This window comes from Dreissena polymorpha, chromosome 1, assembly GCF_020536995.1.
Source record: "Dreissena polymorpha isolate Duluth1 chromosome 1, UMN_Dpol_1.0, whole genome shotgun sequence".
In the NCBI taxonomy this organism is placed as follows: Eukaryota; Metazoa; Mollusca; class Bivalvia; order Myida; family Dreissenidae; genus Dreissena; species Dreissena polymorpha.
The window spans coordinates 99,009,271-99,028,087 of NC_068355.1; the positions used below are offsets into that span (position 1 = coordinate 99,009,271).

The window sequence follows — 18,817 nt, forward strand, 5'->3', positions numbered from 1 at the left end:
AGCCATACCCAGCTCACTGGCACCCAACTGTCGCCTCTGAACCCGGCCATACCCAGCTCACTGGCACCCAACTGTCGCCTCTGAACCCAGCCATACTCGGCTCACTGGCACCCAACTGTCGCCTCTGAACCCAGCCATACCCAGCTCACTGGCACCCAACTGTCGTCTCTGAACCCAGCCATACCCAGCTCACTGGCACCCAACTGTCACCTCTGAACCCAGCCATACCCAGCTCACTGGCACCCAACTGTCGCCTCTGAACCCAGCCATACCCAGCTCACTGGCACCCAACTGTCACCTCTGAACCCAGCCATACCCAGCTCACTGGCACCCAACTGTCACCTCTGAACCCAGCCATACCCAGCTCACTGGCACCCAACTGTCACCTCTGAACCCGGCCATACCCAGCTCACTGGCACCCAACTGTCACCTCTGAACCCAGCCATACCCAGCTCACGGGCACCCAACTGTCACCTCTGAACCCGGCCATACCCAGCTCACTGGCACCAAACTGTCACCTCTGAACCCAGCCATACTCGGCTCACTGGCACCAAACTGTCACCTCTGAACCCAGCCATACCCAGCTCACTGGCACCCAACTGTCACCTCTGAACCCGGCCATAACCAGCTCACTGGCACCCAACTGTCACCTCTGAACCCAGCCATACCCAGCTCACTGGCACCCAACTGTCACCTCTGAACCCAGCCATACCCAGCTCACTGGCACCAAACTGTCGCCTCTGAACCCGGCCATACCCAGCTCACTGGCACCCAACTGTCACCTCTGAACCCAGCCATACCCAGCTCACTGGCACCCAACTGTCACCTTCTGAACCCAGCCATACCCAGCTCACTTGCACCCAACTGTCGCCTCTGAACCCGCCATACCCAGCTCACTGGCACCCAACTGTCACCTCTGAACCCAGCCATACCCAGCTCACTGGCACCCAACTGTGGCCCTCTGAACCCAGCCATACCCAGCTCACTGGCACCCAACTGTCGCCTCTGAACCCAGCCATACCCAGCTCACTGGCACCAAACTGTCGCCTCTGAACCCGGCCCATACCCAGCTCACTGGCACCCAACTGTCGCCTCTGAACCCAGCCATACCCAGCTCACTGGCACCCAACTGTCGCCTCTGAACCCAGCCATACCCAGCTCACTGGCACTCAACTGTCGCCTCTGAACCCGGCCATACCCAGCTCACTGGCACCCAACTGTCGCCTCTGAACCCAGCCATACCCAGCTCACTGGCACCCAACTGTCGCCTCTGAACCCAGACCCCAGCATACCCAGCTCACTGGCACCCAACTGTCGCCTCTGAACCCAGCCATACCCAGCTCACTGGCACCCAACTGTCACCTCTGAACCCAGCCATACCCAGCTCACTGGCACCCAACTGTCGCCTCTGAACCCAGCCATACCCAGCTCACTGGCACCCAACTGTCACCTCTGAACCCGGCCATACCCAGCTCACTGGCACCCAACTGTCGCCTCTGAACCCGGCCATACCCAGCTCACTGGCACCCAACTGTCGCCTCTGAACCCTGCCATACCCAGCTCACTGGCACCCAACTGTCACCTCTTGAACCCGGCCATACCCGAGCTCACTGGCACCCAACTGTCACCTCTGAACCCGGCCATACCCAGCTCACTGGCACCCAACTGTCGCCTCTGAACCCGGCCATACCCAGCTCACTGGCACCCAACTGTCGCCTCTGAACCCTGCCATACCCAGCTCACTGGCACCCAACTGTCGCCTCTGAACCCAGCCATACCCAGCTCACTGGCACCCAACTGTCACCTCTGAACCCAGCCATACCCAGCTCACTGGCACCCAACTGTCACCTCTGAACCCAGCCATACACAGCTCACTGGCACCCAACTGTCACCTCTGAACCCAGCCATACCCAGCTCACTGGCACCCAACTGTCGCCTCTGAACCCAGCCATACCCAGCTCACTGGCACCAAACTGTCACCTCTGAACCCAGCCATACCCAGCTCACTGGCACCCAACTGTCACCTCTGAACCCAGCCAAACCCAGCTCACTGGCACCCAACTGTGGCCTCTGAACCCAGCCATACCCAGCTCACTGGCACCCAACTGTCGCCTCTGAACCCAGCCATACCCAGCTCACTGGCACCAAACTGTCACCTCTGAACCCGGCCATACCCAGCTCACTGGCACCCAACTGTTGCCTCTGAACCCAGCCATACCCAGCTCACTGGCACCCAACTGTCGCCTCTGAACCCAGCCATACCCAGCTCACTGGCACTCAACTGTCGCCTCTGAACCCGGCCATACCCAGCTCACTGGCACCCAACTGTCACCTCTGAACCCAGCCATACGCAGCTCACTGGCACCCAACTGTCGCCTCTGAACCCAGCCATACCCAGCTCATTGGCACCCAACTGTCGCCTCTGAACCCAGCCATACCCAGCTCACTGGCACCAAACTGTCACCTCTGAACCCGGCCATACCCAGCTCACTGGCACCCAACTGTCGCCTCTGAACCCAGCCATACCCAGCTCACTGGCACCCAACTGTCACCTCTGAACCCGGCCATACCCAGCTCACTGGCACCCAACTGTCGCCTCTGAACCCGGCCATACCCAGCTCACTGGCACCCAACTGTCGCATCTGAACCCAGCCATACCCAGCTCACTGGCACCCAACTGTCACCTCTGAACCCGGCCATACCCAGCTCACTGGCACCCAACTGTCACCTCTGAACCCGGCCATACCCAGCTCACTGGCACCCAACTGTCGCCTCTGAACCCGGCCATACCCGGCTCACTGGCACCCAACTGTCGCCTCTGAACCCAGCCATACCCGGCTCACTGGCACCCAACTGTCGCCTCTGAACCCGGCCATACCCAGCTCACTGGCACCCAACTGTCGCCTCTGAATCCCGGCCATACCCGGCTCACTGGCACCCAACTGTCACCTCTGAACCCAGCCATACCCGGCTCACTGGCACCCAACTGTCACCTCTGAACCCAGCCATACCCGGCTCACTGGCACCCAACTGTCGCCTCTGAACCCAGCCATACCCAGCTCACTGGCACCCAACTGTCACCTCTGAACCCAGCCATACCCAGCTCACTGGCACCCAACTGTCACCTCTGAACCCAGCCATACCCAGCTCACTGGCACCCAACTGTCGCCTCTGAACCCAGCCATACCCAGCTCACTGGCACCCAACTGTCGCCTCTGAACCCAGCCATACCCGGCTCACTGGCACCCAACTGTCACCTCTGAACCCAGCCATACCCGGCTCACTGGCACCCAACTGTCACCTCTGAACCCAGCCATACCCAGCTCACTGGCACCCAACTGTCGCCTCTGAACCCGGCCATACCCAGCTCACTGGCACCCAACTGTCACCTCTGAACCCAGCCATACCCAGCTCACTGGCACCCAACTGTCACCTCTGAACCCAGCCATACCCAGCTCACTGGCACCCAACTGTCACCTCTGAATCCCAGCCATACGCAGCTCACTGGCACCCAACTGTCACCTCTGAACCCAGCCATACCCAGCTCACTGGCACCCAACTATCACCTCTGAACCCAGCCATACCCAGCTCACTGGCACCCAACTGTCACCTCTGAACCCAGCCATACCCAGCTCACAGGCACCCAACTGTCACCTCTGAACCCAGCCATACCCAGCTCACTGGCACCCAACTGTCACCTCTGAACCCAGCCATACCCAGCTCACTGGCACCCAACTGTCGCCTCTGAACCCAGCCATACCCAGCTCACTGGCAACAAACTGTCACCTCTGAACCCAGCCATACCCAGCTCACTGGCACCCAACTGTCACCTCTGAACCCAGCCATACCCAGCTCACTGGCACCCAACTGTCACCTCTGAACCCAGCCATACCCAGCTCACTGGCACCAAACTGTCACCTCTGAACCCAGCCATACCCAGCTCACTGGCACCCAACTGTCACCTCTGAACCCAGCCATACCCAGCTCACTGGCACCCAACTGTCACCTCTGAACCCAGCCATACCCAGCTCACTGGCACCCAACTGTCACCTCTGAACCCGGCCATACCCAGCTCACTGGCACCAAACTGTCACCTCTGAACCCAGCCATACCCAGCTCACTGGCACCCAACTGTCGCCTCTGAACCCAGCCATACCCAGCTCACTGGCACCCAACTGTCACCTCTGAACCCGGCCATACCCAGCTCACTGGCACCAAACTGTCATCTCTGAACCCAGCCATACCCAGCTCACTGGCACCCAACTGTCACCTCTGAACCCGGCCATACCCAGCTCACTGGCACCCAACTGTCACCTCTGAACCCAGCCATACCCAGCTCACTGGCACCCAACTGTCACCTCTGAACCCGGCCATACCCAGCTCACTGGCACCAAACTGTCACCTCTGAACCCGGCCATACCCAGCTCACTGGCACCAAACTGTCACCTCTGAACCCAGCCATACCCAGCTCACTGGCACCCAACTGTCACCTCTGAACCCAGCCATACCCAGCTCACTGGCACCCAACTGTCACCTCTGAACCCAGCCATACCCAGCTCACTGGCACCCAACTGTCACCTCTGAACCCAGCCATACCCAGCTCACTGGCACCCAACTGTCACCTCTGAATCCAGCCATACCCAGCTCACTGGCACCCAACTGTCACCTCTGAACCCGGCCATACCCAGCTCACTGGCACCCAACTGTCACCTCTGAACCCGGCCATACCCAGCTCACTGGCACCAAACTGTCACCTCTGAACCCAGCCATACCCAGCTCACTGGCACCCAACTGTCACCTCTGAACCCGGCCATACCCAGCTCACTGGCACCAAACTGTCACCTCTGAACCCAGCCATACCCAGCTCACTGGCACCCAACTGTCACCTGAACCCAGCCATACCCAGCTCACTGGCACCCAACTGTCACCTCTGAACCCAGCCATACCCAGCTCACTGGCACCCAACTGTCACCTCTGAACCCGGCCATACCCAGCTCACTGGCACCAAACTGTCACCTCTGAACCCAGCCATACCCAGCTCACTGGCACCCAACTGTCACCTCTGAACCCAGCCATACCCTTTTTCCATCTGATCACATTACCATACAGCAAATTGTATTTGAAATTTGAAAGAATGAACAAGTTTTTCACAGTAAACCAGGGCTCACGCTGGGCTCAAATTTAAGGGAGAAGTGACTTCTTCCTTGACACTGATTTAGGGAGAAGTGAGGAGACTCTAGGAAGAAGTGGAGAGACTCGGACACAACGGTTTGCATGTAGGGCGTTACAACACACATATATGTGTATCACATTATTGAAGAATACCACTGTAGTACACATAATTATATTTCTTTTGTGTATCTTAATTTTTCCAGCAGTTCTAATTAACCATGTTAGTAATAATATACACGACAGATAAATAACTAAAATTTTACTAGCTCTAGTTTCAATCTATTTTGATGTAAATATCATAGTATACAAACTAAAGTATTTCAAAGATAAAATGTTTATGAAGCAGTAGATAACATAAGCTAAACTAAACTGTCAGGCCAGATAAATATTTATGTTTGATATATGACATTAAGCATATGCTTTCTTAATAATTATTTGTTATTTTTAGGGATGGCAAAATTATTCGAATATTCGAATATTCGATTGAATGGTCAGCATTCGAATAATAAAAATGATATTCGCATATTCGCATTTTTATACAACCGTAATTTCACCAATATTTAATGACCTGCGATCCGCTTACTAAAAGCAACCGAAATCATCTGGGAGTAACATGTTTGACGTGACGTTCTTCGTGTCAAACTGATAACCCTGCCCGTATCAGTGTTGATTGCGCAATGCAATATACACGCTCTAAGAAAGGCCCCGACTGCTTTCGCCAATGGGGTGCCAATTAACGGTTTCAATTGACTGGCGAATAATAATTAAGTTTTGTGATCACAGTATGTACAGCCATTAAAATGTGTGAATAACTCAAATCGCGCAATGCAATATACTTAATATAAGAAAGGGCCCGAACTGTTGTTTGTCAATTAGGTACCAATTAAGGGCTTCAATTTACTTGCGAATAATAATTTAGTTTTTGTGATCACAGTTTGGACAGACATTTAAATATGTGAATTACTCAAAAGGAACAGATGATATAAACTAAACAATCATCAAGGAATCATAATTCAAATCTGAAAATGCCACCAGCCCCTTCTGCAGTATGGAATACTATACACGGTCTGAGGATAAGAAGACCGCAACGTGTAATGTGTGTAAACTTAGTTTTACATAGGCGCGGTCTGCTACAAATCTGTGGAATCAATAAAAAATAAAATTCTATGACACGATGTTTTTCATTCTATTTGTGCCTGATCACAGTATCCGTCCTAGTATTAGTCGACAGCGTACATTTTTTTTTTTAGATAGCAACGTTAATAAACAGCCTCGTATATAGTAAACGGATATAACTTACAAACCAATGGAAATTAACACATAACATGGTAAAATCAATCCAGCCGTTTTATGCGAATATTCGAATATTCGATTGAATGAATTTGCGAACATTCGAATACCGATATTGGTATTCGATGCCATCCCTAGTTATTTTTTATAGTCGTTCCAATTGCAATTTAATGTGAATACAATTCGAAATATGATAAGCACACCGTCCGCATCACCCCATCTGTATTTGTTATTCTATTTCTTCTTTAAAGAACTTGGAAATTAAATTATAATCAACGAAAAATAACGTATTGAAAATGACAGTCATAAAAATTGTACGCGTTACGCACATGAAACAAATTGTGCATATCGTTTGACAGCAAAAAATGAAAATCCGAAACCTAGAAAATACGTAATTAATATACAATTTAATTGACAAATTGCTTTACAATAGCATAGTTTGTGGGTTAAAAAACCTAGCAAATACGTAATTAATATACAATTTAATTGACAAATTGCTTTACAATAGCATAGTTTGTGGGTTAAAAAACAACTTTATTATCACCTTTTAATTTCAAGCGATAACCTGCAGAAAGGTGTAACATCATCAACATAGATCTAATTATTTAATTATCATCCTTTTGTTAATTCAGATCGATAGTCGGTAGAAATGTAAAGTGATCAACTTAGAAATATTTTTTTTATTGTTAGGCTCCTTTTTATTTGTTTATCTTTAAATACGACGTTTGCCATCGGCCGCTATAGGGTTGGCAGACGACAATATCAACTGTGTATTTCCAAGTATACAGTGTCTGCACATGAATGACCCAATGTGTGAGCGAACTCCATGTTGATTGGCCAGCTACCATGTGACTTGAATGCTGACTTGACAAATATCGATCGCCGATTAGATAAGTTCGGAGGTTGGGAGAATCGGGGCGGGGTTTACCTCAAATTACCTGTCGCTCAATTACGACACGCTACGAGCTGCGACAGTGTGTATTGGAAAATTGAGTCAGACCTTGACATCGAGAAAACTGGATGTAAACAAATTCCAATAAGAGGGAGACTGGAAGTCGCTTTTTATCTACAATTTCTTAAATTTTAGGCGACGTTTGGCGTAAGAAAGCGATTTAGTCGCCCACATCGCCCCCTAACGCGAGCCCTGGTAAACTATATTAATTAATTTATTAGAAAATCAATGTATCAAACGAAAAAATATATGACTTAGTATGTAGTATTATACATATATTAAGAGATTCAGCCAGTGCTGCTTCCACTAAAGTGCTTTTATACAATCACACACTCAGCACATATTTCAAGAGCTATGCTCTCTATTAAAAATAAGTTATGAAATATATTAATGAATGCCCTTAAGCAACTTTCTGACAAAAACAGCAACCTGCCCTTTTCATATCCTATCTGGAGCACTGTGTGATACATGTATTATGGCAAAATACAACATAAACAGATTCACTGTTAATAATAAAAAGGTGAATGACAAACTGTTTACGTTTCTATGCAGTTTGCTTGGGTGAGGGAACACAAGCCTGTGAACACTGGCCACTGTTGGTACTAGCACCACCACCCAGCCATGGGACTCATGAACCGAGACCCCACCCAGAATGGCCATGTCCTGGAAGTGGAATTTGACCTTGGAGCCATACAGGTCATAATCCAGACTTTCTTCTATTAGTTCTAGAACATCGCCAACTGCTTTCCTAAAATAGAAACGATTGATTATGAATCACTTTTTACAACAGTAATACTAACAAGAGTTCCTCTGCCGCGAATTTCAAAATTTTGCTACAGATAATGAATGTATGAATTTATTTACTTACTGTTTGATTAAATATTATTTTGTCAGTGACTGAGATTTCGATAGATTTGGAAAATCCCTAATCAAATAACCCTGTGCTTGAAATTTTCAGGGGTAAGATGAAATTTCCGGATGATCAAAATACTGGTGCTCAGAGTTATTAAGTTTGTGTATACTAATTAAATTCTATGTAAATGTTTCTTAGTTCAATGTGAGAAAATATGAATAGTTGTGAAGAAAATAAATAGTGTTTTTCCCACGAGGCAAAGGGGCATGGTGCATTACATTTAAAAAGGGCATTTTTGCACACAGTTTAGGCAAATATAATTAGGACAAAACATTCGGTCAAAATCTAGTTTTGGGAGGAACATTTAATCACATCAGTGACAGTTGTGGGGAAAAAATAAAATAAACAAACACATTCAAGTGTGAGTAATTAAACATATTATTAAACATACTTCAATTAATATTAATATATTAACCAGGCAAAATATTCAGTTCCAGACAGCTGTTCAGCACAGCAAATCTGTATGATGTTCATATAAAATTAGATTTTTGTTTGCCATTTCTGCCAAGGGTCACATTTTGTTTTCTTTATTGTCCACCATCTTCTTAATATGATGTGACAGGTGCACAAAGCAATTTAAAATTGTATATCAGATTAAATTCGCTATTCATTTAAATTAGTATATGGTTCAATAGTTGTTTCAATAATTATCTAAAGGACCATAATGATAAAGATACAGCTTGCTTTATTTCCACAGAGTTTTCATCATCAGTCTTCTATGTAACTGTCGACAATTTTATTGTGGAGGAGTACACATTTCGGACTGATTAGTGTGCATTGTATAACAAAGCCACTAAGCCACTGAAATTATCGAATTATCGATAACACAGGGTTATTCACGCATGACCAATTCACAATTGCGCTCATCATCGCTGCCTTGGGGCCATACTCTGATACTACTAGGCTTAAAAGTTTGGTAAAGAGGTAATGATGATGTTATCAATAAGCAGGGCTTTCCTTAGACCTCAAATCTCAAGAGTCAAGGACTCTTGGGACCATATTTTCAAGAGTCAAAATCAAACTTCTAAGAGTCCTAATAATAAAGCAGGAGAGTCAATGATTTTTTGCAATTTAAGCAAATTACTGAGATATAATATATAAAAAGCAACAAATTAAAAGATACATGTATGTTAACATTTATTTCTTACATTTTACTGTCACTACAACACTATGCATTTAAACACAATATTTCAATGATTAATAAATACAAAACATGTATTCTAATACAACATTAACTTCATGTATACAGCAGAGTAATATGTCATATGTTCTAAACAACATCTCAAAGAGTAATATGTCATATCATAATGATTATCATGTCTTACACAACATCTCAGAGAGCAATATGTCATATGTCCTACACAACATCTCAAAGTTTACATACAAAATATGTATTCTAATACAACATTTACTTCATGTATACAGCAAAACAATATGTCATATGTTCTACAAACCAACAATCATTTGAGCAAATAAATAAATCATTCATGCATTTAAAGAGTGATCTCATTTGGGTGCCCTAGTAAAGAAAATGTAATAAAACAACACTATGACTACACACACACACACACAACTAGCATAAACCAGCAAACTATCACTTTCTTCTCTTGCACATGTCCTGAAACCTGCGCAGCACATTCTGGGATGGAAAGTCACTCACTGCAGGACCTTCCTCTATGATCCGGATAAGATTGGTGACTTTTTCATGGGACATACCTGGTCTTGCTTTAGTTTTTAGTCTGTTTTGCGTGGAAAACCCACTCTCACAAGCAACACTGGTGAGCGGTGCTGTCAGCATGTACTTTGCCAGGATGCAAAAGTCAGGGAATAACTCAGTGTGGTTGTCAATTAATTCCTGACACACTGTTTTCAATGATCTACCACGCATGGCTATTAAATTAAGAATGAAATTCAAAATGTGAAAAAAAAAGATTTCCGCTGGCTATCACAAAAAAAAAATAAAATACGGGTGGTACCTAAACACAATAGCCTATATAAATCGGTAAACAATAAAAGGAAATTATTTCTACTCGCCGATAAAGGTGCCTCCGTATTTAATCCCATCAAAAATTCCGACGCCCTTAAATTATTTCATGTGCCATCTTCACTGAAGACGTGCGACAAACATGCCGTTTTCTATGCCTTCTCAAACGGTCAATTATTACGCCTACATGTATTTTGTAATCAATTAAATTAGCTCATGCAAAAATTGTCACTTTGCCACAAGGTCAGTTATATCGGTTCTATAGTTATTTTTATTTTTTTTTATTTTTTAAGTATTTATATGTATGTCTTGTCTATTTCCAGATCTTTGTGGACATCCTTTAGACGATTTAATAAATCCATATAGAGGAAGATAGAGACTTTATTTATGTCCACAAAGATCTAAAACGTAGATTCTGAATGGCATTTCTCTTTTCTTCTGTAAATGTCGGGTAAATGTCACGAACAATGTTTTATTTATGCCCACAAATCTAACAAATCTAACAGTAATCATCCTACTAACATTTGAATCTCACAGCATCTAACAATCTCATCCTACTAACATTTGAAAATGGTGAAACTGACTTGCCCAGTTGATGGTTGCGAATGGGAATCACAGGACCTGGGGCCAGAATTTGCTGCCGCTTTAACTGCCGCCCTCCAGATCCATGAGAAGAATGCCCACCCAGCTCCAACTACGGTACAGCCCACCAAGATAAAGTTAGAATCGCCAAAAATTGGCATAGGATGTGACCCAGATCAGTGGTCTGCTTTCCAAAGACAATGGAACATGTACAAAGCGGGCATGGCGATCACGAACGCCATGATACCGACAGCCTTGTTTTATTGTTGTGATAGTGACCTGAGAACAGACTTAATGAGAGATATCCAGGGTGATGTCTCGAAAATGCCAGAGAACGATCTTCTCAATGCTATAAAGAGACTAGCCGTTAAAGAAGAGAGCACGCTCGTACATAGACTGAAGATGAATCGCATGGTACAGTCCCCTGCAACTGGAATTCGTACATATCTCGCTACGTTAAGGGGTCAGGCAGCCTTATGTCAATACAAAGCCAACTGTAAAGAGCCAGGGTGTGCGCATGTTTTCGATTACAGTGAAGAGATTATAAAAGACAATTTGATCAGGGGCATTGCTGACCCGGAAATTCTGTCTGATCTCCTCGGGGACTCGAAGACTGATAGGACCTTGGACGAGACTGTCTCATTCATTGCACAAAAGGAGCAAGGCAAAGCGACAAAAAGTGCTGTTGGCGATTCGCTAGGTGCAGTAGGTAATTCACAACCGTTGGTGTCAAATGAACAACCTGCTAAGAGATGTTGGGCATGTGGCGGCCCATCACACGGCCAGAGAAATGACCGTAAAACAAGAACTAAACATTGTGAGGCATGGACATCCACATGTGTAAAATGTGCGGTTAAAGGACACTTCACGTCATGTTGCAGCAAGTGTGTCAATTGTAGTACATGGGGTCACCGTGATTCATCTTCAAGGAACTGTCCAAAGAATAGGAACAATAAGTATCAAAACAATAGACCACATGACAATTCAAATTCAAACAGAGTTAAGAATGTTAACGACGTGGGTTATGTGTTTGATCAGTTATGTACTGTGTCTGAAGAAAGCCTATCATGTGACATACAAACATTACATAGTCTTCAGCACCATGTGTTCGATGGCCAGTGGATTGCACGGCCTTCAAAGCCACATCCAATGATCACAGTGACAGTCACACCAGTTCCACAGGACCACACATTGTTTGGGTACCCAATGAATGACACCTCGAAACTGAAATCCTTGAACATGGCTATGGTAGCCGATACAGGGTGCCAAAGTTCGATAATGCCATTACAGTACGTCAATCACATGGGAATCACAAAGCAAGATCTTCTTCCAGTAAAACTTACCATGCGTGGAGCCATCAAAGAAGATCTAGGTGTGATCGGAGCTATTGCTATTAACGTTCAAACCACTAATGCAATGTCACCTCCCAAATCCACTAGGTTACTTTGCTATGTTTCAGAAACAATGAATAAGGCTTTTCTTTGCAGAGAAGCTCTTGCTTCACTGGGAATGATCCATCCAGAATTTCCTATCTGTAATGTTAATTCTTCTGAGATCGCTGCTTCCACTCATGTCCCAGATGATGTACTATGCTCCTGTCCAAGACGGCAAAATAAGCCCCCACTGCTGCCAACAGAGCTTCCACCTGGGATAGACGCCACAGACGAAAAAGTTGACTGTTTGAAAAAGTGGTTGCTTGATTACTACGGATCAACTGTATTCAATGTTTGTGAGCATCAGCCATTGCCGCTTATGTGCTGTGACCCACTCCAACTTCACATTGACCCCGACTCGAAACCTGTAGCAGTTCATAAACCAGCGTTAGTTCCGATCCATTGGCAAGAAAAGGTGCATGCTGACCTTGAGAGAGATGTCCGCATAGGTGTGCTCGAGCGAGTGAGTCCTAACACACCCACAACTTGGTGTTCAAGGATGGTGGTCACAAGTAAAGCTGACGGCACCCCCAGAAGAACGGTAGACCTGCAACCTCTTAACCGTTGTTCCGTCCGTCAAACACACCACGTGCCAAGCCCGTTTCATCTTGCCGACAAAGTCCCACAAAACACGAAGAAAACTGTGACTGATGCATGGAACGGTTACCATTCCGTTCCTATCCGTGAGGAGGATCGGCACTTTACCACCTTCATCACGCCGTGGGGTCGGTATCGCTACAAAGTAGCTCCTCAGGGATTCCTAGCAAGCGGCGACGCATATAATCAGCGATTTGATGCCATCATCACCAACTTTGACAACAAAGTTAAATGTGTTGATGATACCTGTATGTGGGCAGACTCTGTCAAAGCTGCTTTTTTCCAAACATGCGAGTGGCTGGACATGTGTGCGAGGAATGGAATCACACTAAACCCTAGCAAGTTTCAATTCGCGCAAGACACTGTGGATTTTGCAGGCTTAACGATTACACCTACCAATATCCGACCGAGTGCCAAGTTTATTGATGCTGTTCGTAACTTCCCGGTCCCTACAGACATCACTGGGGCAAGGGCATGGTTTGGACTCATTAACCAGGGTGCCTATGCTTTTGCCAGAACAAAGCAAATGAAGCCATTCCGCACTCTGCTCAAACCATCTACAAAATTCGAGTGGACAGATGAACTCACCAAAGCATTCAGCCAGTCCAAAGAAGCCATCATACAAGAAATGAGGGATGGTGTCCGCTTATTTGACCCTGCTCGATTGACGTGTCTTTCCACAGATTGGTCAGTTGATGGGGTTGGCTTCCTCATGATGCAAAAATACTGTGCATGTACTTCCAGAACCCCTGCATGTTGCCCTGAAGGTTGGAAACTTTGTCTTGTTGGAAGCAGATTCACCCACCCAGCAGAGAGTAGGTACGCTGCCATTGAAGGTGAGGCTTTAGCCGTTGTGTATGCCCTTCACCAAACACGATATTATGTGCTTGGATGCACAGACCTTATCATTGCCACAGATCATAAGCCACTCCTGCAGATCCTGAATGATCGTTCACTCTCTGAGATTGCCAACAGACGCTTACTAAACCTCAAGGAGAAGACACTTGGATACCAATTTACTGTGGTCCATGTTCCAGGCAAGAAGAATCTCGGTCCTGATGCTGCATCACGCTATCCAACAGGTAGTCCGGAACGCCTCCACCTTCCAGGAGACCCGGCGGAACTTCATTCACTTGCTGATGAGCATATTTCTATCCATGACGTGCTCACTAGTCTATACCAACAATCTGATGATACCGATGATGCTGATGATAGATCCACATTGGCAGCAGCGTCCAGTACTCTCCATTCTGTATGTACAGTGGTTACATGGGACATGCTTCGTGAGGCTACGGCGTCCGACCCGAATCTCCGAAACCTCGTTCAATGCATAGCACAGGGATTCCCAGAAGATACCAAAGATTTGCCCCCAGAGTTAAGAGCTTACCATCGTTTATCACCCAGTATGTGTGTAGTGGATGGCGTGATACTTGTGGGTCATCGCGTTGTGATTCCAGCTGTATTCCGGGAATCTGTACTTAACGCACTTCATGCTGCACACCAAGGCGTCAGTGCAATGCAGGCGAGGGCTGTGGACTCTGTATACTGGCCAGATATCACTGTTGATATTGCAAGGATTAGAGACCAATGCTCACACTGCCACAAAATAGCTAAATCAAACCCCATGCAGCCCCCAGTTGAAATTAAGCCACCTGAGTTCCCGTTCCAACAGATTTGTGCTGACTATTTCACTTACAACAATACTGACTATGTTGTGGTCGTGGACAGATATTCTAACTGGCCGATGGTGTACAAGTCTGAGTCTGGTGCAGAGGGACTAGTTAAACGTCTTCGGGAGACATTTGTTACCTTTGGCATTCCGGAAGAGTTGACATCAGATGGTGGACCACAGTTCACGGCTGGTAAGACACAAGAGTTTCTACGGAACTGGGGCGTCAGACACAGGCTTTGCTCAGTTGCAAACCCACATGCCAATTCTAGGGCAGAACTTGCTGTGAAGACTGTTAAACGCATGCTAATGGATAACACATCGCCCACAGGGTCTTTAGACACTGACAAATTCCAGAGAGCTTTACTGGTCTACAGAAACTCGATCGATCCAGAAACAAAGGCATCACCAGCGCTCATTTTGTTTGGCCGACCCATTCGTGATCCAATTCCGATACTGATGGGACGTTATCAACCACACGAGACTTGGAAGGAATTACTGTCGCATCGCGAGAGGGCATTGGCGAAGCGCCACTCCAGAGACCACGAAAAGTGGTCGGAACATACTAGGCAATTACCCCCACTGCAGATTGGAGACCATGTGTTCATTCAAAATCTTGTTGGAAACCAGCCCAGGCGATGGGAGCGCACAGGTGTAGTGATTGAGGTGCGGCAATTTCACCAATATGTGGTCAGAGTTGATGGAACGGGTAGGGTCACCCTACGTAACAGACAGTACTTGAGAAAATTCTCCCCGTTCTTCAGTAAACCAACGGATCCCCTCGTGAAAGCAGTTGAGTCACAGCGTCCCAAATCATCATCTTTAACTCATAAACACGCACAACACCCTCAGTCGTTACCAACACCTACTGCTACGGAGAAAGCAACCCCTAAAGCTACACAGGAACCGGCCTCGCCTCCACCACAACCAACCCTGGATCCGGCCGTCGAGACGGATACACCGTCACCAACCGAGGATGTACAACCTGATCCTTCTTCTCCCATGAACAGAGACACTGGAGGGACAAAGATACCACGAGAGCTCGCTAGGTTGCTACCACACAATAACCCAGGAGAAAAAGAACTGTTACCACCTAGGCGGCCTGGCCGAAAGTCTCATTTCACCGATGGTTGAAATACCTGTGTGTGTTAACTTATAAACTGTTTAATGCCCGATAGTTATCATTTGTTGACTGTTTCCAGTTCACCTTTTTTTTTTAGATTATTGAAATCATAATCATCATGATCATTCGAGAAACATTCATGTTTTATTCTTTATAATCATGATAATTGTTACACATATTAATTTTCAGGAATCAGTTTTTCACGTACCCTCAAAAACTTACCCCCATGAAGGGAGATAACTAAGTATTTATATGTATGTCTTGTCTATTTCCAGATCTTTGTGGACATCCTTTTCCATCTTCCACATTTAAATCTAGTCAATTTGTTTTACAGCATACCATACAAACTTTAAAGCTTGGGGAGGAGAGGATTCTTGTAATTTGTTACATTGTCTGATTTCTGTATAACTTTTAAATTTGTGTGATTTATGTAATTGAACTTGTTTTATAATGTTGTCATTATGGAAAAGTTATTCCATCCTTTAGACGATTTAATAAATCCATATAGAGGAAGATAGAGACTTTATTTAATTTTTAGCAACTTTGATACAAAGCGTGTAATTTGACGTTGTAGACAGTACATATGCCAGCATAACTTTCGCGCGTCTTTGAACTGAGCAATCATGAAGTAAAACAGTGATGGGTGCATTCAGCTTTGGAAATACATTCTGCCATACTCTGGAAATATCTTAAAATATGCTTTACGGTGTTTTGTGTTTTATATTGAATATTATTAAAACTGACGCGGATGAGTCCATTCTGTTTTGGTGGGTTTATAGTTCTTCTTAAATGCTCTGAGCTTTTATGAGTACATACGTACAGCTCTGAGGGTCAATAGCTGGGAGTTGGATTATTGCAACTAGGTGGGTTTAATACACGTCTTTTCCGCAAACAGCTGAGAACAAACGCTATGATAAATAATGGCAAGTTAATACACGCAGTGTTTTAATTGGTCAATACTAGATTTCTTAATTAACCAAACTCCGCCTACTGGGTGGACTTGTGCTTCGATGATTGGAAACAGGCGTTAACCATTAGCGTGTACTAAATGAGATACTCCGCCCCGAGCCAATTATCGCTTAGTCTTAACAACTTTTGATCTCGTTGATGCAAGTCGGTATATTCCCCCGGGTCAAATGTGACGCATGACGTAATTTTCTCAAGAGTCAAAAAGGGGTCTTCTGTAATTTTCAAGCGTCAAAACCCGGGAGCTCGGGTCAAAGGAAAGCCCTGAATAAGGGCGTGTGGCGGCTTTTGCCTTTAAAAAGGGTAAGGAGGCGCTTCAGCACAGGGGCGTGGCTCAGTGCCATGCAAAAAGGGTCTGGGAAAAACACTTATCAACATGACAACAGGTTTTTAAGGGTTCCTTCTGGCTCCACTAATTGTCCCCACTAAAGTTGGCAGGTTCAATTCTCTGCTTAAGCTCAGAAATTTTTTCCCATTAATTTCTAATGTTTAAACTAAGAGCTTTTTTTCTGACAAATTTTCATTAACATTAAACAATGGCCTATACAGTACAACAACAGTATACTTTACAAAAAGGACTGCAGGTCAGAAGATGAATGACTTACAAAAGCTCACAATAGGCTGAATAGCTCACCATGACCATTTAGTGCTCAAGAAAGATATCAGGTTATTGCTTGATCTAAATGGAATCAAATCACAAACCAGTAAATAAAGCGGTTCCTTGTAAAAGAAGCTGTCACAGAAACATGTTTATATGTGTAACCTCCACAACTTTCGGCAACCTTGATGTCTTGAAGGGTGCTTGCAGAGGCTCCTGTAATATTCAAATATTTTCTTTTTTTTAACTTTTAATAAAAGGAAGCAAAATCCTGTATCACTTGAGCAAAATTAAAGGGATCTTTTCACGCTTTGGTAAATTGACAAAATTAAAAAAAGTTGTTTCAGATTCGTAAGTTTTCGTTTTAGTTATGATATTTGTGAGGAAACAGTAATACTAAACATTAACCATGCTCTAATATAGCCATTATATGCATCTTTTGACGATTTTAAAACCTAAAAATTATAAAGCGTTGCAACGCGAAACGATTGAATAATTTGGAGAGTTCTGTTTTTGTCGTTAAATTTTGTGAAACTACGAAGATTGCTTATATAAGGTATAAAATACGTCAAGAATGTGTACTCGGCGGAATAGCTCAGTTTGTCAAAGCGTTTTTACTTCAGGACTCTGGCAGGACTCCAAAGGTCACTGGTTCGAAACCTGCTCCGGGCAATGTTCTTTTCCTTTTTTTAATTTTTTTCTTGATTTTTTACTGGAGCTTTTATGATCCAATGTTTACATTTATCAATATAAAGCATTTAATGAATAAGTTAAAAAATGCCAAAATCTGTGAAAAGGCCCCTTTAAGTATCATCTACTTGAATATAAAATGTAGAATACTGTAGATGACAGCTTTATCAATAAGTGTATATATTCCATTGTTAATATTATTCTGACGAGCCTTTTTTAATTTGAGGGAAAGGAATAAAGCACAATATATAATGAAATATATTTTCGCGACATGAATTGTGTCTTAATAATGCAAGATTATTTTTAAAGATTTATATCCAACAAAGTACATCAATATTGTGAGAGCATAAGCGCTACCCGTATTAAGAGCGATTTCTTTCCATTTGTTGCTTCCTACACCTGGTATATAAATTTCCCGATAAAGCCGGTTACTTTCCATTCCAAGTTCCGCCATTTTTGCACCTTAGACGCACCCTATGTACCTTCATCAACCGGAGAGTAGCCGGTGTATTGATGTTTAATAGCGACATGTTCAAGTTTTTTCTTACATATTGCTTGACCTATCTTTTTATAGTTAAAATACATTCGACTTAGTATGTTCTTTACGAAAAGGTACAGCTACGAGGGTCTCTATGCGCAATGTTATGCGTTGAGTATTCTAAGTTATTGCTTGAAATGGATAAGGAAATATTTTAGTATAGTGTGACCTATACAATCTTTGGGTTGAAATAAAATATCCTCTCAAGTGCAAAATTTGAATGGGAAAGCTGATTTTTAGTTGTTCGCTTGCGAACAACTGATGTTTGTACTACAATTTCAAGTCAGCACGCTCTTAATTACGATAAACC

General features: G+C 44.7%; 1 protein-coding gene across 1 annotated transcript in view; it reads right to left on the bottom strand.

Annotated features, from left to right (window-relative positions):
- LOC127842211 (nuclear pore complex protein Nup160-like) overlaps positions 1–18,481 on the bottom strand; it is a 100,763-nt gene extending 82,282 nt beyond the window's left edge. The window contains exons 1-3 of the mRNA XM_052371615.1: positions 18,327–18,481; positions 17,384–17,495; positions 7,955–8,162 (exon numbers count right to left, since the gene is read on the bottom strand). Of these exons, the coding sequence (XP_052227575.1) occupies positions 7,955–8,162; positions 17,384–17,495; positions 18,327–18,423 (417 nt within the window). The 5' untranslated portion in view covers positions 18,424–18,481. The remainder of the gene's footprint in view (positions 1–7,954; positions 8,163–17,383; positions 17,496–18,326) is intronic.
- Positions 18,482–18,817: the final 336 nt, after the last annotated feature.